This window comes from Eretmochelys imbricata, chromosome 24 (genome assembly GCF_965152235.1).
Source record: "Eretmochelys imbricata isolate rEreImb1 chromosome 24, rEreImb1.hap1, whole genome shotgun sequence".
Taxonomy (NCBI): Eukaryota; Metazoa; Chordata; order Testudines; family Cheloniidae; genus Eretmochelys; species Eretmochelys imbricata.
The window spans coordinates 11,898,016-11,917,909 of NC_135595.1; the positions used below are offsets into that span (position 1 = coordinate 11,898,016).

The 19,894-nt window shown below is 63.5% G+C and overlaps 1 protein-coding gene across 4 annotated transcripts in view; it reads right to left on the bottom strand.

Moving 5' to 3' along the window:
• The window catches only part of IGSF9 (immunoglobulin superfamily member 9), a 61,868-nt gene that overhangs the window by 10,246 nt on the left and 31,728 nt on the right, over nucleotides 1–19,894 (bottom strand). For 3 of the 4 annotated variants that reach the window (XR_013348696.1, XM_077841437.1, XM_077841436.1), the window contains 9 exons: nucleotides 14,902–15,018; nucleotides 13,818–13,968; nucleotides 12,796–12,919; nucleotides 12,298–12,473; nucleotides 11,064–11,314; nucleotides 10,131–10,215; nucleotides 9,649–9,819; nucleotides 8,610–8,655; nucleotides 6,747–8,240 (listed from right to left, as the gene is read on the bottom strand). Coding sequence is in view for 3 of the 4 variants with exons in the window: in XM_077841437.1 (XP_077697563.1) it covers nucleotides 6,747–8,240; nucleotides 8,610–8,655; nucleotides 9,649–9,819; nucleotides 10,131–10,215; nucleotides 11,064–11,314; nucleotides 12,298–12,473; nucleotides 12,796–12,919; nucleotides 13,818–13,968; nucleotides 14,902–15,018 (2,615 nt within the window). In the remaining variant the exon portion in view is untranslated. Of the gene's footprint in view, nucleotides 1–6,336; nucleotides 6,624–6,746; nucleotides 8,241–8,609; nucleotides 8,656–9,648; nucleotides 9,820–10,130; nucleotides 10,216–11,063; nucleotides 11,315–12,297; nucleotides 12,474–12,795; nucleotides 12,920–13,817; nucleotides 13,969–14,901; nucleotides 15,019–19,894 lie in introns of all 4 variants that reach the window. The other variant, XM_077841438.1, reaches the window with a different exon arrangement.

A 19,894-nucleotide genomic window follows, 5' to 3' on the forward strand; every position in this document is an offset into this window, starting at 1 on the left:
TCCGCTGTTCTGTGAGGTGGCAGATGACAGAACAAGGACCAATGGTCTCAAGTTGCAGTGGGGAAGGTCTAGGTTGGATATTAGGAACCACTATTTCACTAGGAGGGTAGTGAAGCACTGGAATGGGTTACCTAGGGAGGTGGTGGGATCTCCATCCTTAAGAGGTTTTTAAGGCCCAGCTTGACAAAGCCCAGGCTGGGATGATTTAGTTGGGGATTGGTCCTCTTTGAGCAGGGGGTTGGACTAGATGACCTCTTCCAACCCTAATATTCTATGATTCTGACCCAGGGCAGCTTGACGCTTCCCACAGTGGGTGCTAAGCGACCTTCCAACTCCAGGGCCCTAGGCCTGGCATTGCACCCAGCAGGTCCCAGGGCCTGACTGCCCCTGGGTCCAGCAGTGTGGGGCCATGCGGTGCAGGATGGGAGCGAGGTCCCAATGCCCCATCCATCCCAGACCTAGGGCATGGCTTGGGCCCAAGGTAACACCTCACAGACAGGCCCAAGAAGCACAGCCTGCTGCTGGGCTTGACCTGGGCTCTGTGATGTAGCCTACCATCTTCCTCACTCCCTCCCAGCTCACTGGGCTGGACTCTCCCTGCTGCTCGGGTCCCCAGGCCAGCGAGCGAGCGAGCGTTCCCCCCGGCATAGGAGAGAGAGGCTTTCCTGTGCGCTGGCGTCAGCAACGGCACAAGGCTACACAGCAGAGCCCCAGGGCTGGGGTGGTGACTCTGCCTGGGCTGCTGGGGTCACCTTTAGCCTCCCTTCCCTATGGGGCGCACATGCTGCTCCGTGGGCCACACAGGGGTCACTCACACTGCCCCATAGCTAGATCTGCCACTGAGCCCCAAAACCCACCCTGAGCCCATAACACTCGACAACTGGCAGCACTGAACACCTGGGGGAGTGAGCTGAGCCGGACGGGGAGTGCCCCCCCCCCCACAGCACCCTGGGGGAGCGAGCCGAGCCGGGCGCGGAGTGCCCCCCCACAGCGCCCTGGGGGAGCGAGCCGAGCCAGGCGCGGAGTGCCCCTCCCCCACCCCCTCACAGCACCCTGGGGGAGTGAGCCGAGCCGGGTGCGGAGTGCCCCTCCCACAGCGCCCTGGGGGAGTGAGCCGAGCCGGGCGCGGAGTGCCCCTCCCCCACCCCCTCACAGCGCCCTGGGGGAGTGAGCCGAGCCGGGCGCTGAGTGCCCCTCCACCACCCCCTCACAGCGCCCTGGGGGAGTGAGCCGAGCCGGGCGCTGAGTGCCCCTCCCCCACCCCCTCACAGCGCCCTGGGGGAGCGAGCTGAGCCGGGCGCGGAGTGCCCCCCCACAGCGCCCTGGGGGAGCGAGCCGAGCCAGGCGCGGAGTGCCCCTCCCCCACCCCCTCACAGCACCCTGGGGGAGTGAGCCGAGCCGGGTGCGGAGTGCCCCTCCCACAGCGCCCTGGGGGAGTGAGCCGAGCCGGGCGCGGAGTGCCCCCCCACAGCGCCCTGGGGGAGGGAGCCGAGCCGGGCGCGGAGTGCCCCTCCCCCACCCCCTCACAGCGCCCTGGGGGAGTGAGCCGAGCCGGGCGCTGAGTGCCCCTCCCCCACCCCCTCACAGCGCCCTGGGGGAGTGAGCCGAGCCGGGCGCTGAGTGCCCCTCCCCCACCCCCTCACAGCGCCCTGGGGGAGTGAGCCGAGCTGGGCGCTGAGTGCCCCACCCCCTCACAGCGCCCTGGGGGAGTGTGCTGAGCCGGGCGCTGAGTGCCCCTCCCCCACCCCCTCACAGCGCCCTGGGGGAGCGAGCTGAGCCGGGCGCGGAGTGCCCCCCCACAGCGCCCTGGGGGAGCGAGCCGAGCCAGGCGCGGAGTGCCCCTCCCCCACCCCCTCACAGCACCCTGGGGGAGTGAGCCGAGCCGGGTGCGGAGTGCCCCTCCCACAGCGCCCTGGGGGAGTGAGCCGAGCCGGGCGCGGAGTGCCCCCCCACAGCGCCCTGGGGGAGGGAGCCGAGCCGGGCGCGGAGTGCCCCTCCCCCACCCCCTCACAGCGCCCTGGGGGAGTGAGCCGAGCCGGGCGCTGAGTGCCCCTCCACCACCCCCTCACAGCGCCCTGGGGGAGTGAGCCGAGCCGGGCGCTGAGTGCCCCTCCCCCACCCCCTCACAGCGCCCTGGGGGAGCGAGCTGAGCCGGGCGCGGAGTGCCCCCCCACAGCGCCCTGGGGGAGCGAGCCGAGCCAGGCGCGGAGTGCCCCTCCCCCACCCCCTCACAGCACCCTGGGGGAGTGAGCCGAGCCGGGTGCGGAGTGCCCCTCCCACAGCGCCCTGGGGGAGTGAGCCGAGCCGGGCGCGGAGTGCCCCCCCACAGCGCCCTGGGGGAGGGAGCCGAGCCGGGCGCGGAGTGCCCCTCCCCCACCCCCTCACAGCGCCCTGGGGGAGTGAGCCGAGCCGGGCGCTGAGTGCCCCTCCCCCACCCCCTCACAGCGCCCTGGGGGAGTGAGCCGAGCCGGGCGCTGAGTGCCCCTCCCCCACCCCCTCACAGCGCCCTGGGGGAGTGAGCCGAGCTGGGCGCTGAGTGCCCCACCCCCTCACAGCGCCCTGGGGGAGTGTGCTGAGCCGGGCGCTGAGTGCCCCTCCCCCACCCCCTCACAGCGCCCTGGGGGAGCGAGCTGAGCCGGGCGCGGAGTGCCCCCCCACAGCGCCCTGGGGGAGCGAGCCGAGCCAGGCGCGGAGTGCCCCTCCCCCACCCCCTCACAGCACCCTGGGGGAGTGAGCCGAGCCGGGTGCGGAGTGCCCCTCCCACAGCGCCCTGGGGGAGTGAGCCGAGCCGGGCGCGGAGTGCCCCCCCACAGCGCCCTGGGGGAGGGAGCCGAGCCGGGCGCGGAGTGCCCCTCCCCCACCCCCTCACAGCGCCCTGGGGGAGTGAGCCGAGCCGGGCGCTGAGTGCCCCTCCCCCACCCCCTCACAGCGCCCTGGGGGAGTGAGCCGAGCCGGGCGCTGAGTGCCCCTCCCCCACCCCCTCACAGCGCCCTGGGGGAGCGAGCTGAGCCGGGCGCGGAGTGCCCCCCCACAGCGCCCTGGGGGAGCGAGCCGAGCCAGGCGCGGAGTGCCCCTCCCCCACCCCCTCACAGCACCCTGGGGGAGTGAGCCGAGCCGGGTGCGGAGTGCCCCTCCCACAGCGCCCTGGGGGAGTGAGCCGAGCCGGGCGCGGAGTGCCCCCCCACAGCGCCCTGGGGGAGGGAGCCGAGCCGGGCGCGGAGTGCCCCTCCCCCACCCCCTCACAGCGCCCTGGGGGAGTGAGCCGAGCCGGGCGCTGAGTGCCCCTCCCCCACCCCCTCACAGCGCCCTGGGGGAGTGAGCCGAGCCGGGCGCTGAGTGCCCCTCCCCCACCCCCTCACAGCGCCCTGGGGGAGTGAGCCGAGCTGGGCGCTGAGTGCCCCACCCCCTCACAGCGCCCTGGGGGAGTGAGCTGAGCCGGGCGCTGAGTGCCCCTCCCCCACCCCCTCACAGCGCCCTGGGGGAGCGAGCTGAGCCGGGCGCGGAGTGCCCCCCCACAGCGCCCTGGGGGAGCGAGCCGAGCCAGGCGCGGAGTGCCCCTCCCCCACCCCCTCACAGCACCCTGGGGGAGTGAGCCGAGCCGGGTGCGGAGTGCCCCTCCCACAGCGCCCTGGGGGAGTGAGCCGAGCCGGGCGCGGAGTGCCCCCCCACAGTGCCCTGGGGGAGGGAGCCGAGCCGGGCGCGGAGTGCCCCTCCCCCACCCCCTCACAGCGCCCTGGGGGAGTGAGCCGAGCCGGGCGCTGAGTGCCCCTCCACCACCCCCTCACAGCGCCCTGGGGGAGTGAGCCGAGCCGGGCGCTGAGTGCCCCTCCCCCACCCCCTCACAGCGCCCTGGGGGAGTGAGCCGAGCTGGGCGCTGAGTGCCCCTCCACCACCCCCTCACAGCGCCCTGGGGGAGTGAGCCGAGCTGGGCGCTGAGTGCCCCTCCACCACCCCCTCACAGCGCCCTGGGGGAGTGAGCTGAGCCGGGCGCGGAGTGCCCCTCCCACAGCGCCCTGGGGGAGGGAGCCGAGCCGGGCGCGGAGTGCCCCCCCACCCCCTGACAGCGCCCTGGGGGAGTGAGCCGAGCCGGGCGCGGAGTGCCCCCTCACCCCCCAACAGCACCCTGGGGGAGTGAGCCGAGCCGGGCGCGGAGTGCCCCCCCAGCCCCCCATAGCGCCCTGGGGGAGTGAGCCGAGCCGGGTTCAGTGTTCTCCCCTCCCCGGGCAGTGAATAAGTTGATCACTGGGAGAAGGGACACCAGGGCGGCTGCTTGGTGCCATCTGGCCACAAGGGACCAATCCAGCCCCTCTTTCTCATGCAGAGCATGCTGAGTGGCTCGCCCCTGCAGGGCTAGAGGCTTGTGGCTAGCCAGCACCCCTTCCCAAAGGAGGCGCACCTGGGTGAGCAGAGAGCAGCAGCTGGCTGCAGCGAGGGGGATGCTCAGGAGCTAGAAGTCTGAGGAGCTGTAGCTGGCTTGAAGCAGTGGCTGCAGGGAGCCAGTCCGGCTCCTACAGACACTGAATTGTGCCCAGCTCTGGGAACCCCCCAGCTAAGGGAGAGACACACTGAACGGGGTTGGGACCTGGAGAGCCAGGACACAGCTGAGGACAGAGTAAAGTGGAGCCTGGGTGGGGAAATATTTTAATTTCCTTTGGCCTGAGTTGGGTTTGAGGAGTCCTGAAAACGAGGGGCACTCGGGTGTGATCCCATTACACACCCCTGAGCCCGGTGCCACCGCTGGCCTGGCCTGACCTGCTCCCCTGCAATGGCAGCAAAGGTAGGAGCTCAGACCAAGCTAGGCACACAGCAGCAGCTGACACAGTGGCCACTGGGGGGCGATGGATGCTCTGGTGACAATCCAGGCCAGTGGCAGCAGAGGCCTGCACACCCCATGATCCCACTGTCCTCCAGCATTGGTGGGAGCTGGCTGTGTGGGAGCAGGCCAACTATGGTCTGCCAGGGGACCTGTGCTGTGGGGTGGCGTGCAGGGCGTGGACACAAGCTCTGCTCCATCTACTGAGGGGCTTCCCCCGACACACCCAGTGAGGCCCCCAAGGCAGCAGGCTGCTAGGACAGCGCCAGCTCCACAAGCACGTTCTGACATGCAGCCAGGACCCTCAGAGCTCCCTCCCCTGGCTCAGCACATCTCCCATGGTGTGGGCCATACCCTGCCCCGGAACTGCAAAGCCGCTGATGGGGGGGCACCTGGAGGGTTTGGGAGGTGGTTTCAGAAGCTCTGGGGGCTCTGGTGGGGGGAGGGGAACAGCCCCTCCTTTCCTCACCTGCTTGGATCAGGGCAAAAGAGGCCTGGAGATTTCAAGGGAGGGACATTTGCATGCCTTTGTCTCCTCCCAGCGATCTCAGACACTGACAAGCTGCTCCCAGCTGGGTATCTGACACTGCGTTCAGCAGTCTCGGGAATGCACCCTAACTGGGGGCTGCTGCTAAAGCAATCAGCAGTGACATGTGCCATTGTTAGGGTTAAGGGTCAACACCACCTTGAGGCACTAGAACAGTCCCCCTGCTCTCAGAGCTATTGGTCCAGGCTGCCTGCAGAGCACCTTGTGGCCAGCCTGAGGGCTCTTGGTAGCCAGGGGGCTCAGATATTTCCATAGCGATGAAGAGATTCTGGAGCTCAAACATGAAACTACTTTAAGAACCAGCATCAGTCTGTCTGACCACACTGCAGGCTGATGGCCCTTACCCTCCCGGGGCTTATGCTGTCCCACAGGCCTCTCTAGCTGGTTGTTCTGGGATGTTCAAGAGATTTGGGGGGTGAGGTAAATATCTTTTATTGGACCAACTTCTGTTGGTGAGAAAGACGAGCTTTCGAGCTACACAGGGCCGGGAAAGGTACCCCCAGCGTCACAGCAAAATACAAGGGGGACTAGAGAGTTTAGCATAAGTGGTTAACACCCATCAAGGAATCATTCAAGGTGAAGTGCCTCATTACCATCCCTCCAGCCTCGGGCGGAAAGGAGGGCGGTGGGGGAAAGCACCTGGGATCAAGGGAGCTCTTAGTGGGAAACAAATAATTGTAAAGAGCCATAAATCCAGTCTCTCTCAAAATCATGGACTGGGCAGTGTCTAGGGCAGGCTGCCCCATGCCAGGTCTCCAGGAATTTCACAGCCTTTGTGCTCCCTCTTCACCCCATGGACCAGCCACCAGCAGTCTCTGCGGCTCTCTGTGGGGGTCTGGGCAGGCTCCCACGCCCTGCTCCAGAACAAAGCCCATGGCAGCATGGACCTCCCTCACCCTCCCATGCCATAGCTGACAAACAGCCTAGGAGCTGGGCATCGGCTCATGTGAACACTGGGAAGGAAAGAATCACTCACAAGAGGGTAGAGGCCAGTGGGAGCTCTGTTCATAGCAGCTTAGGTCCATCTCCAGCCCCTGCATTTGGCCATGCTGGGGCACTTTACAGTCCTGGATTCCATTACACAGAGAAGGGCTTTTCATCCCTCGTTCTCCCCGGGAGCCAGGGCAGGGCAGAGCTGAGGGTGTTCGGGGCCTGGGTGGGTAAGGTGTCTGGGTGCAGCTGGTTTCCAGGCTGGTAATGCCAGATTTGGGGTTCCCTCGGATAGCTCCCCATAGCCACTGTCCTGGGCTCTCAGCCTCCAGGCTGCAAAACAGGCCCTGGGGTTATTATCCCCATCACCGCATGAGTCAGCAGAGCTGGGAATAGAACCCAGGAGTCCTGGGGTTTCTTCCACCCCTCTCCCCCAACCCAACCCATGTGGCTCACCTCTTGCTGACAGTGGCAATGGCCAGCTCCTTCCTTGGCCTGCCCTCCTCTGCCATGGAGCCCCGGGACTCGCTTTCACTTTGCCAGCCTGCTGTTTCTCCTAGGGGGGAGCTGAGGTAGGTGCCCCCCAGTGACAGCGCCAACGAGGGGGGTCTCAGGAAGGACACGCTGCCCCGGCCGCTGCTCTGGCTGGTCAGGCTGCCCCGCAGCAGCTTCTCGGCAGGTGGCCCCGAGGTCTGGTGCTTCTCAGACACCTGAGCTTCCAGCAGCCCTGCAGGCAGTGGCTGCCCTGGCAGGCTCAGGGCCCAGTTGGACTCTGAGGAGATGGCTGTGTACATCAGCTCGGTCCTGCTGCTGTCCGTGGGCGATGGCCCCCGGCCCCAGGGGGCCTGCTCCTTGGCCGGGAGCGGGTCGGAGCCCAGGAAGCCTGGCCACACCGTGCTCCCAGGCAGGGCAGCCTTGGCAAGGACCACCTGTGGCTCTGGTGGTTTGAGGAGAGCCTTGCTGGGCGCCTGCTCCAGAGGAGACTCTGCAGTGCCATGCGCGTCCATGTAGTCCAGGCAGGCCACCCCCTCTGTGCTCTGCAGGGGACCCTCCTCCCCCAGCAGGGTGGGCTCCATGCTGCCCAGGGCCTGGGGCTCGCAGGGTTCCTCCTGGGGCGGCCAATCCCCATCCACGCTCATCTCCTTGAAGAAAGGCAGGCTCAAGTACTGGAGGATCCCACTCTGGGCCGAGGAGCTGGCTCTCTGCTGGCTGCTCGGGGACCCAGAGTCCAGTGGCTTGGGGCTGGCCAGAGCTGGGGTGCTCAGCAGCCTGCTGAGCACAGGGGAGCCCACGGGGCCTGGGGAGTTGCGCAGCGTGCTAACAGTGCTCTGGCAGCACCCCTCACAACACGTGCCATCTCGCGGCTCCTCCACTGTGCTGAGGGGCAGGGGCATCGGGGAGGCCACCGGGCTGAGGTTGATGACACACAAGGGCTTGGCTTCTTCCGTGGGGCTGCTGCTGTAGCTGAAGTAACGTCCCTGGCGGTAGCCAGAGGATCTGGCTTCTCTACGGGCCTGGCCTGTGGCCTTGGGCCGCAGTGGCACTCCCCTCTGCCAGATGGGCTCCTCTGCCTCCGGGGGAGCATACACCTGCAGGTAGGGTGCTGGCAGGCTGGGCTCAGGAGGGATGGGGGAGGGATCCCGCTGCAGGAGCTCGGGGAACAGCTCCGTCTCGAGGGCACAGGGGAAGGCTTCCCGAGGCAGCCTGTCAGTCTTCACCACAAAGCGCCCGTCCGGGCCCCGGCAGATGCGCTCCAGGGGCATCGCATCCCCGATATGGCTTTCGTACACCGTGTACTTGGAGCTGGTCCTAGGGCCGCCAGCAATGGTGAGGCCCAGACTGGTGCCAGCCTTCTCCCCGCACAGCAGGGTCCGGCGCAAGCTCTGGTATGGGGAGGCCTGCAGCTTCAGCTTCATGGTGCTGTCTGGGCTACCAGAGCTGAGAGAATTTCTGCAGAGAAAGAGAGGGATTACTTGGGGGGGATCCCACTGCCTCCTGCCACGGGGCAGCCCCTGCCTACTTGTTCCCCCCATCCAACCTGGCCTGCACATTCACTCCAAGAACTGAGGACAATCCCCCAGCCCCGAGAGGGAAGGGTCAAAGTGCACTGCTGGGGAGCTAGCCCCACACCAGAGCATGGCCAGTAGAGGGGTGGCCCGTTCCCCTCAGCCCCACCCCAGCGGCCAGGACCCAGCCCCCCTCCCTCCCACTTGAAGCCCCACCCTGAGTCAGCGGGGAGCAAATGAGGAAAGCAAGGAGAACAGCATGGCACAGGGAGCGTGGTGAGACAGGAAGATGTTGTGGAATGGCGCGACTTACTGTGGAGGTGGAAGCTTCTTGTTGGGGGAGAAGACGAGTGGTGGATCTGGAAGGTCATGAGAACACAAGGGGATCACATGGCAAGCAACTCAATGTGAAATGAGGAGACTGCAGTGGCCTGTGCCTGCCCCTGGCCCCCAGACGTGCCCTGGGGGCCCCCACGGGTTGGGGGGTGTGATAACCTGCTTGTGACAACTGGCATGAAACCAACCAGCGCCCAGGGGCCACCAGACAGCCATCAGGGGATGGGTTACAGCCCCTATTACCCTGGGGCTGGATCAGAACCGGTGCCCCCTAGAAAGGAAAGGCACCGTGTCCCATTTCCCACCCCGCTGACCCAGCCAGTCCCTTGACCTAATGGTGTTGCGCATCTCAGCTCACCTTCCCCACAACCCCATTCCCAGCAGGGCACTTGCTCTGGGCAGGTTTTGCTCCTCCAGGAGGGAGCAGCAGATGAAGGGACAGGTAGAGAGGCTGGGATCAAGGGGACTCCATCATTCCCAGGCCTTGTCAACTGGGGAAAGTGGCACCAGTATAACCCCAGGAGTTCAGTGACCTCGGGGCAGCCCCCGGGGACTGTGGCTCACCCCAGTGGATAGTTGCTGTTTAGCCTGCGTTGGTTCCTAATGGCTGTAGCTAACCTTAACTAGCTTGGGTCAAACCAAAGTCAGAGCAGCCCCACCAACAGGGCACCCGGTTAACTGAACCACTTTGAACTCACCCCTCTGACTGCAACAGTCCTGGGGTTCTGCATGTCCCATGCCAGCCTGACCTCAGCTCCCCACTCCTCTGGGCTCTTCCCACCCAACCAACTTAGAGGGGGCTGTCACCCAACCTGAGTTACAACCTCATGTCCCTTGCCTCCTGTGCCCACCACCTGGGCTACAATCCCTTACCCCTATGTAGGGAATGACCCCTGACTCCACTGAGACCTCACCCCATCCTCCAGTGTGTTTCTGGGCTGCCCAGAAGGATCCCAGCCCCTTGCTGTGCTCCCGGCCTCTGCAACTGCCCTTCCATGCCAGGGTTGGGTCCCTACCTTGCCTGCGTTTCTGGAGGCGGGCGGCACGCCGGCGGTTCATGATGCAGGCTACCATGGTGCTGAAGATCACAGCCACACTGAGAAAGCAGATGCCCCCGATGACACCGGCCAGCACAGGCTGCGGCAGGAGCTCAGGCAGCTGAGTGCGGGATGGATACACCTCCATACCTGGGCAAGGTGACGGGGAGAGGCCTCAGACAGCCAGCAGGGCGAGGGAATACCGTCTTTCTCCCTTAGGGGGAAACCAGCCCATAGACACTTACCTAGTAGGGAGGGGCCCTCTGCTTGGGCACAATGGCCAGTTCAATTCCTGCCCCGGTCACACCCAGGCTGGCCTGGCTTGGGTGCATGGAGGTAGGCCCATGCCTGAGGGGGCAGCACAGGAGTTGTGGCAGTACAGATCCCCTCCCCTGCACCCCAAGGATACCCAGGGCCCCGCCAGGGCGTGGCTGGCTGTCCGGGGCAGCACAGAGCTTTACCTGCTGTGGAGACGTTCACGGTGTTGCTGGGATCACTAATGTAACTCCCGGCAAAGGCCACCAGGCGGAACTCGTAGTAGGCGTCCTGGGAGAGCAGAGAGGCTGCATTAGCGTTACGGCCTGTGCCGGCCAGCTCTCCCCCATGATATCGGGCGCTGACCAGAGGCAGCTCCTGCCACAGGACCTGCAGTGCCACAGCCGTGTGTGCAGCAAGCTGAGGGCTTCCATAGCACCAGACCCACTCTGTCTCAAAGCACCTCGCAAGGCAACTCTGCAGGGACACCTGGGGACAAGCAGAGGCCCTTCCGGCCAGCCTCGTCCAAGCAGTACTCACCACCAGGGGGCCAGTGCCAGAGCCAAGCAGAAACCCATTTCCACCCTCAGTGGCCTGCTGGGCAAGAGGACACTCCCATGATACACCTTGGCCCAGGCCCGACCAGGCTGTTTGGGCCCCGCTAGCCCTTTTAGGGCCTGCTGCTGTCCCGAGAGCTCAGGAGCCTGCAGCACCAGGGCACAGGCTCCGTAGTGAACCCTGCAAGCCAGGGCCCAGGGCTTCCCACCCTGCAGGGAGCACCAGGCACCAGCCTGGAGCCACTGTTCAGCCCATGGGCTGCCAGCCCCCTGCTTGTGCAGGTCTCCCCTCCCTATCCGGGGGCCCCGCTTGGCAGGGGTCTCCGAACTCCACAGAGCCAGCCAGGGGCAGGTACATCAGCACAGCACTAATGAAGAGGCCACAAAGCACACCGGGCGTGCAGCCATCTAGTGCCACCCAGCCAGGGAGGGGCTGCTCCTCAAGCCCGGGGCTGCATCCCTCACAGCTCAGTGCCAGGGGCTCAGGCTGCCAATCTCAGCAGTGGCAGGCAGAGACCCGGTGCAGAAACATCCATTGCAAGACCCAGAGGTTGGCATTTCAATCCCCCTCACCCAGCCAACCTTGATGAGTCCTGGCACCAGGACCTGCGTCTTCGTGCTGGGGATGGAGCCATCCAGTACCTCCCAGCCACCCTGGTCCTGCCGTAACTCCAGTGCGTAGCCTGTCAGGGCCACGGAGAACTGCAACGGGGGCGCCCACTGCAGCAGGACCCCGCGCGATGTCTCATTGGCCAGCAGGGACTGCGGGGGGGACAAAAAGACGTGTGTGGCTGTGGTAGGCAGCACAGGAGGCACCTTGGTCGTCGGGAAACCTGAAAAGAAAGGAGACACTGAGGAAAGGAACCAGGCAGCCTTTTGGGGAGTGGGCGATCCCAGGACAGCCATTCAGGGTGGTGGTTGGGGGGAGCCCCAGACAGCCATTTGGGGGAAGGGGCTGCGGAGGAGCCCCAGGGACGCTATTCAGGAGGGGTGCTGGGGGTACCCCAGGCAGCCACTCAAGGTGGGGGTGAGTCTCAGAGCTGCCATTCAGGGAGAGGGGTAGCCCCAGGCAGCTGTTTGGGGGAAATGGCAGGGGGAGCCCCAGGGCAGCCACTCAGGGGATGTGAGCTTGAGTGGGTGGCTGGGAAGCATGTTCCTTCTTCCCTTAGTGATCGGAACCTCCCTGGGGGTCAGGACATGGGAAGGGGACACAGGAAGGGGCAGCCCTAGAGCCCTGGGATTTTCCAGCATCACTTGAGGGGTGGGGGTTCCTTTCCCAGGAGTTCAGGGGGTAGGGATCCAGTGGGAATGCCCCTTCTGGGGGGTGGCGAAGGTCAGGGTGCCCCTCCAGGTGAGGTCCCTCTTCTAGGTGGAGGAGCTGTTCCCAGGTGTAAGGGAGCTGTTCCCGGAGGCTGGGGTAAGGGAGAGGAGAATATTTCTAGGAGGCAGGGTGCTGGCAGTGGGTGAGCCAATCCCGGGCTGGTGATGGTGATGCTGATTCTCAGGGTTGCTGGTGGTGGTGGGACCATTCCTGGGGCTGGCGGGTGGAGAGAGGGGAGCCTGGTTCTCAGAGGTGTGGGCAGTGGGGCGGGGGGCATTCCCGGGGTGCTGGCAGTGGGGGAGCCATTCCTGGGACTGGTGGTGGGGCGGTTCTCTAGAGTGCTGGTGGTGGTGGGGCCATTCCCATGGCTGGCATGGGGGGCCCAGTTCTCAGGGGTGCAGGTGGTGGGGGCTGGTGGGGGAAGAGGGGAGCTCAGTTCCCAGGGGTGCTGGTGCGGGGGTGGTACTCGGGGGGGAGGGGCAGAGGCTCTCTCACCCAGGGGGAAGGAGGTGACGATCTCACTGAAGGGGCCGCTGCCCAGCTTGTTCTGGGACAGGACACTGAACTGGTAGCCAGTGGCTGGCTGCAGGTTCTCCACCAGGAGGTGCCCGGCCCCCACAGGCACGGTCAGCGACACCCAGTCATGATGGGGCCGGTTCAGGTGCTTCACCCTGAGGAGACAGAGCAGGCAAGCTGGAGCCAGTGCTAGGGCCCAACCTCCCCCCACCCCCCTCAGTGAGGGCCTGTGCCTGAGAGCCCCAAATTTGCCCCTCATGAGGGCGCAGGGACACAGCCTCCACCTGTGCTGAGAGCTGGGAACTCCCTATGTTGTGTCTGTCCTGCATGGGGCAGGGATCCCCGCGCTCACACCCAAGGCTAGCCTGGGCCATGGGCCCTGTGCCCCGTGCCCCCATGGCCGCGCCAGCCCACTTCCGCAGCAGGTAGACAGGGGGCACCCCAGGCAGTTGAGAGCCTGCCTGGCATGGGACTCACAGTGGCGTGTACCAGACGCTGAACCTCTGGAAGTATCCCCCGTCGAACCCTGGCTCCCAGGAGACGTTGGCTGCCAGCAGCAGCGGCAGCACCAAGACCTTGGTGACAGCGTGAGGACTGGTGCCTGGTGGAGACAGCCAGGGTGGGGGGTGAGTCAGGGGCCATCTCTGCCCTGCCCCTCCCAGGGCTCAGGCTCTGGCTGGGAGCTACCAGGGGCAGAGTGCCACCTGGCCAGCACGAATGTCCCGCCCCACAGATGAAATGGGCAGGCGCCATCCACAGGATGCCCACAGGGGAGGCACCTGCATCTGTGGGCTCACAATGGGCAGTGGCTGTGCTGGCGGGAGCGGCTGGGATGCTGCTCACCAGGGCACACTGGCCTTACACTGCGGAGTCCCTGGCAGTGCCCAATGGAGCTGGGCACAGGCCGAATCCAACATGGATTCCAGCGCGATACGGGGTCTGGGACATGCAGATTGGGTGTTCGTCTCATGTACACTCCGCCAGGCATTCCCATGCTTAGCCAGTGCAACCCCCTGCCCCGGCAGGCATAAAGCCACCCACCCCCACCCTGTGTTATACTCACACACCCCCACACACACCCACTCCCACCCTGAGCCCCCCGCACGCAATCACCCACTCCCACTCTGAGCCCCATACACAGACACACAGCCGCCCAGCCCCACACCCATTCCTCCCCGACACACAGCAGCCCACCTCCACCCCGAGCCCCATACACACACCCCCCACAGCTGCCCAGCCCCACCCCAAGCCCCATTCCCCCGACACACACAGCCACCCACCCCCACACTGAGCTCCATACACACACAGCTGCCCACCTCTCCACACCCCCCCCCCACACAGAGTAGTCCACCTCCATCTCGAGCCCCATAGACACACTGCCAATGCATCCCCCCCGTACATACACACACACAGCTCCCTCCTCAGAGCCCAAAGGTCCTGGGTCAGGCCTCCCACCCACCCTGGTCAGCTGGTAGTGGTGTTGGCATGGCCCAACTCACCCAGCACGTAGACGGAGGTGGTGGTGCTGATCTGGGCCACCTGGTTGCTGACTGTGCACTCCCAGGCCCCGTGCTGCTCCTTAACCAGTGGCCGGAAGACGAGGCTGCTGTTCCCGTCCACTTGGGCACTGTTCCGCCCTGTGCTTCCCAGCTGCAAAGCAAAGGTGCAGCCACACTGACACCAGCAGCCCAGCCCTCTGTCACCCACGGGTCCCTGAGCCCACCAGTGCCATTGTCCACCAACCAAGGGAGAGCCTGAAGTGGGCAGGGCTGTGAGCGCAAATCTGAGGGGGGCTGGGCCCTGCACGTGCAGACGGGAGAGGGATTAGGGGGGGCCAGGCCGGCAGGCGTGCACAGACTGGCGGGGAGATAGGGTGGCGCCAGGCTGGGGGAGAGCAGCTTGGGGAGAAAAGGGGGGCCATGAGCATAGATGGGGGCTGAGGAGAGTCTCTAGGCAGTAATCCAGCCAGCGACCAAGCTGAGCTTGCTTCCCACCACACTGGTGCCAGGGCCGTATTCATCTCGAAAAGCCTTGAGCCTGCCGCCCCAGTGGCAGGTGGGAAAGGTGAGGCACAGGGGGGGCAGTGACTGGGCCAAGGTCTCACTGAGAGACAGCGGCAGAACAGGAACAAAGCCCCAGAGTCCTGGGTCATCGCTTTCTCAGAGGGAGGGGACTGTCCGGAAGGAGACCCCCACCCCGCCGCAAGCTCTGGAAGGGTTGGGGCACAGGAAGTCTCTTCACAGGGAGAGCCTGAGGAATGAATAACTCAGTGGATGACCCCCATCCCCAGGGCTCTGCCTCTCAGGGGGTGTCTGTAAGGCAGGAGCTGCATGGGGCAGCTGGGCCACGTGGGGCTGGCTCCCCCTGCAGCACTGAGACGAGTCCTGGGCCACAGTGGGTCCTGCTTGTGGAGCCCTGAAGCTCTAGGCTGCACCCCACTGCCAAGGGGAATCTGCCATATGGGTGGCCAGCAGCAGAGCCGGCACCAAACCACAGGCTGGGAGAAGTGAGGGTGTGATGTCAAGGAGCCACTGTCTCCGCAGTCCATCCCGCCATCTGAACCCAGAGCTGCAGCCCCCCTACCTTTGCCCATGTGACCGTGGGTGGGGGGTCTCCTTGGGCGGTGCATGGTATCACCAGCTCGCGGCCCACCTCCTGGAAGTACTCCTCCTTGGGGCGCATGGTGAACACGGGAGGGTCCTGGAACAGACACACTGGGGTAGCTCAGCACCCCACTCTGGGGGCAGGAGGAGCAAGACAGACAGACAAAGGGGTCAGGGCTCAGCAGCTCAAGTGGGAGGTGGTGCTGGCCTGGACTCATGGGCAAGAAATCTGACAGGTCCAGGGAGCAGAGCAGACAGAGGGCTCTGCACAGTGGCACTCAGGGCAGGGAAGAGACCAGCCTGAGCACAGCTACCCAGCTTGCTCTGTGGGGTGCACAGATGGGGTGGGTATTGTAACAACAGGCCTGGCAGGCCTACCCCTTAGTGAGCTTAATCCAAGGTTAAAGAATGTCCCAGTCACCTGTAACCATGGGTGTTGATGGGAAAAGGTACAAGAGGGAGACAGACAGGCTGGATTAGTACAAGTAAAAAAGGCCTCCACATGGAACTCCAGGACTGTGTTATGTTCACATCTGGTAAACAAGAGGAGTGTGGGACGGAAATCAATGCACCAGAATGGGTGTCTTGGGGATTAGGAGGGGATGAGCTATTCCACCCAACCCCCTCTTGAGGTCCTTCAAATGAAATTAGCAACTGGGACCAACAGGAGCGAGGTTTCCCATAGTGGCTGCCACCCCCACCGTCTTCTGGGAGTCGCTGTGACTCCACTGGGCCTTCACTGTCCAAAGGGTCCTGACCAGAGCAGGCCAGAGCAAGGGCATCACCCCCTCCACCTGAATCCTGACCACAGCAGCTTCAAGTCCTTTGGCTGTCGCCCCCTCCCTTTTCCTTCCCCACCTTACTTCTTCACTTTCCTATCTCTCAGGACTTGTCTATACTAGAAGATTCCTGTTCTAGGCCCGAGAACCATTGCGAAGTCAGGCAAGGATGATAGGTTAGGGTGGGTTATGGGGCCCAACTCCTGGGTCAGGAGTTCTGTCATTAGAGGACATTGCAGAGGCAGATATTTTGCCAGCTGGATCATGGTCAGGAACCACCCGTCTCAGCCACACCAGAGCCATGAAAATGATTGCTGCTTTCTTGTTTCAATTTAAGCAGGGCTTTGTGGATCAGTGGAGTTGGATGGAAGGCATATAATAGACCCCAGGGCCAAGAGGCAAGGAGTGCATCCCCCAGGGAGTCACGACCGTGTGTCTCCCCTCCCACCCCGCTGCTGAGAATAGGTAGTGGCGTTTTCAGTTGGAAGTTGTGGCAAAGAGGTCTTTCTGTTGAAGAACCCAGGCAAAGCAGATCTCTCCAAAGAAAAGACAGTTACCTTTTCCATAACTGGTGTTCTTCGAGATGTGTTGCTCATGTCTATTCTACAATAGGTGTGCGTGCTCGCCACGTGTACTGGTGGTGGAAGTTTTTCCCCTAGCAGTACCCGTAGGGGGGAGCACCCCCCCGCCCCCCCTGGAGCGGCGCCTGCCTGGCGCAGTATAAGAAGGGCTGTGCTCCCCACACCCTCAGTTCCTTCTTGCCAGACAACTCCGACAGAGGGGAAGGAGGGTGGGATGTGGAATAGACATGAGCAACATCTCGAAGAACAGCAGTTACGCAAAAGGTAACTCTCTTTTTTCTTCAAGTGATTGCTCATGTGTATTCCACAATAGGTGATTCCAAGCTATATCTGTTGGAGGTGGGTAGGAGTTCACAAGTTCTCGGGATGGAGTACCGCCCTGCTGAACCCGGCATCATCCCTGGCCTGGGAGACAATCGCATAGTGCGAGGTGAACGTGTGAACCGAAGACCACGTGGTGGCCCGACAAATGTCCTGGATGGGGATGTGAGCCAAAAAGGCAGCTGACGAGGCCTGCGCCCAAGTCAAGTCTGCCCTCACAATGGGCGGCGGGGGAACCCCTGCCAGCTCATAACAGGAACGGATGCACAAAGTGATCCACTTAGAAAGCCGCTGAGTGGAAATGGCTGACCCTTCACGCACTCAGCCGAGGCGACGAACAGTTGCGACTTTCTGAACGGCTTGGTCTGCTCAAAGTAGAAAGCCAGAGCTCGCCTCTTGTTGAGCGTGTGGAGATGGCGTTCCTCACTAGTCACGTGAGGCTTGGGGCAGAGGACTGACAGAAAATGTCCTGACCCATGTGGTAGGCGGAGACCACCTTCGGGAGGAACGCGGGGTGTGGGCGAAGCTGGACCTTGTCCTTATGAAAAGCCGTATACGGCGGTTTGGGCCCTGAGCTCCAAGACCCACCTGGCCAACGTGAATGCTACCAGGAAGGCAACCTGCCATGAGAGGTGAGACCAGGAACACATGGCCAGTGGTTCAAACGGGGCCCCCATGAGACGAGCCAGCACCAGGTTTAGGTCCCACTGTGGAACCAGGGGCTTGGAATATGGGTAGAGACGGTCCAAACCCTTAAGGAACTGGCCGGTCATAGCATGGGAAAACACCGTGTGCCCTTGCACCGGGGGATGAAAGGACGATATGGCCGCCAAGTGTACCCTGACTGATGAGGGTGCCAGTCCCCGGGCCCTCAGGTGGAGGAGATAATCAAGGATAAGCTGGATCGGGGCGGCCATCGCGGAAACCGAGACCACTTCGCCACATAGGAGTGGCAAGTGGAGGGCCATCTACTTTTGAGGAGGACGCGCTGAACCTGTTTCAAGCATGTCCTTTCCTCGCCACCTAGCCACTGAGCAGCAACGCGGCGAGGTGAAGCATTGCTAGGTTGGGATGGAGGAAGCGGCCTTGGTCCTGAGAGAGCAGGTCCGGACGGAGCAGCAACTGCCATGGCGGAGCTACCACCAGCCCCAAGAGGGTCCTGTACCAATGCTGCTGGGGCCATGCCGGGCCAATGAGGAGGACCCTGGCTTTGTCAGTCTTTATTTTCTCCAGGACCTTGCTGATCAGAGGGAACGGGGGAAAGGCGTAGAGGAGCTGGCCTGACCAGGACAGGGTAAAGGCACCCCCTGGAGCAGAACCGGGCGCCCAGCAGGTGGAAGGCTTTTAGGTAGATGTCGTGGGCTATATGGAAGTCCCACAGACTGAGGGCTTCGTGGCAGAGGATTGGGCCCTGCCTTGCCTGTTGATATAGAACATTGAGGCCTTGCTGTCCATGAGGACCCGACAACCTTGCCCTCCAGGTGCGAGCAGAAGGCCATGCACGCCAGTCGCACCGCCCTGAGTTTCTTGACGTTTATATGAAGGGGTAGGTCTTGTAGAGACCACAGGCCTTGGGTCTGAAAATTCCCCACATGGGCCCCCCAACCCAGGTCCGATGCTTCGGACTCCAGCTCCAATGACGGGGCCCTGGACCCCTTGGAGCATGTTGTTTGGGGTGGACCACCACCACAGGGAGGTGATCACCAAGTTCGGCACGGTGAGGACTTTGTCCATTCTGTCCGTGGCTTGGAAGAACTGCGAGGCCAGCCAAAGCAGGAGGGGCCTCATTCTGAGTCTGGCATGATGGACCACATATGTGCACACAGACATGTGACCCAGCAGTTGCAGGCAAGCCACCGGGAACCTTGTGACCGAGTCAATGAGCCCTTTCAGGGTCTCGAACCTGTCTGGTGGGAGAGAGGCCCTGGCTGACGTTGTGTCCAGTAGCGCCCCAATAAACTCTATGCATTGGACCGGGACTAACGTGGACTTGGCACTGCTTATCAACAGGCCCAGGGCAGTACATGTGGACAGGAGGAGTGCCACATGATCCCTCACCTGCGACCAGGAGGTGCCTTTGACTAGCCAGTCGTCCAGATATGGGAATATTTGGACCCCTGGTGTCTGAGGTTGGCCGCTACCACTGCCATACACTTTGTAAAGACCCTGGGGGCAGTGGACAGACCAAACAGTAGGACCGTGAATTGGTAGTGACTCTGTCCCACCACGAAACGGAGGAAGCGTCTGTGCCCCTCAAATATGTGGATGTGGAAGTACGCGTCCTGTAGATCGAGGGCAGCGTACCAGTCCCCGGGATCCAGGGAGGGGATGATGGAGGCCAGGGAAACCATGTGGAACTTGAGTTTCACCATGCAGTGGTTCAGGCCTTGCAGGTCCCTGATGGGCCTGAGTCCCCCTTTGGCCTTTGGGATAAGGAAATACCGGGAGTAATACCCCTTGCCCAGGAACTCCTTGGGCACCGCCTCTATAGCTCCTAGGTCCAGAAGCCGCCTCACTTCCTGCAGAGCCTCGTGAGAGGGATCCCCCAGGAGGGACGGGGGCAGAGGGTGGTTGGGTGGGGAGGAGGTAAACTGAAGGGTGTAACCTCAGGAGATGGTGCTGAGGACCCATCGGTCCGAGGTGAGCCGCGACCATTCTGGGAGGAAAGCACACAACCGATTGGAGAAAAGGAGCTTTATTGGGAGTAGGTCCCTGCTGAGAACTGGTGGGGTACCCCCGAGCTTCCGTCAAAAATGCCTTTTGCCCGCCTGCCTGCCCTTAGAAGACCCAGGCTGGGGAGCAGGCCGGGATTGTCATTGCAGGCACTTTCTATAGTCCCGATGCTTTTTGTGGGTGGCCTCGTACTTCAGGAAGGCGGCCTGGGCAGGAGCCTGCTGCGGCTTGAACTTGGGTTTTGCCGGAGGAGGGACACAGAGGTCTGGAGGGTCGTGCGGGAGTCTTTCATGTCATGCAGCCTTGTGTCTTTTTCCTCAGCAAACAGAGCCTTCCCGTCGAAAGGGAGATCCTGCATGGATGACTGCGCTTCACTGGAGAGCCCAGAGAGCAGAAGCCATGACGCTCGTCTCATGGACACCGCCGAGGCCATGGACTGTGCGGCCATGTCCGCTGCATCTGAAGCGGCCCGCAGGGATGCCCTTGCGACGGCCACCGCCCCTTCCTCCATGAGCGCCTTAAAATCCTTCTTATCGTGCTCCTGGAGAGAGTCCTCAAAGTTGGGGAGGGATTCCCCTGCCGCTCCCTGTGGTTGACTGACTCGACAACCAAGGAGCGG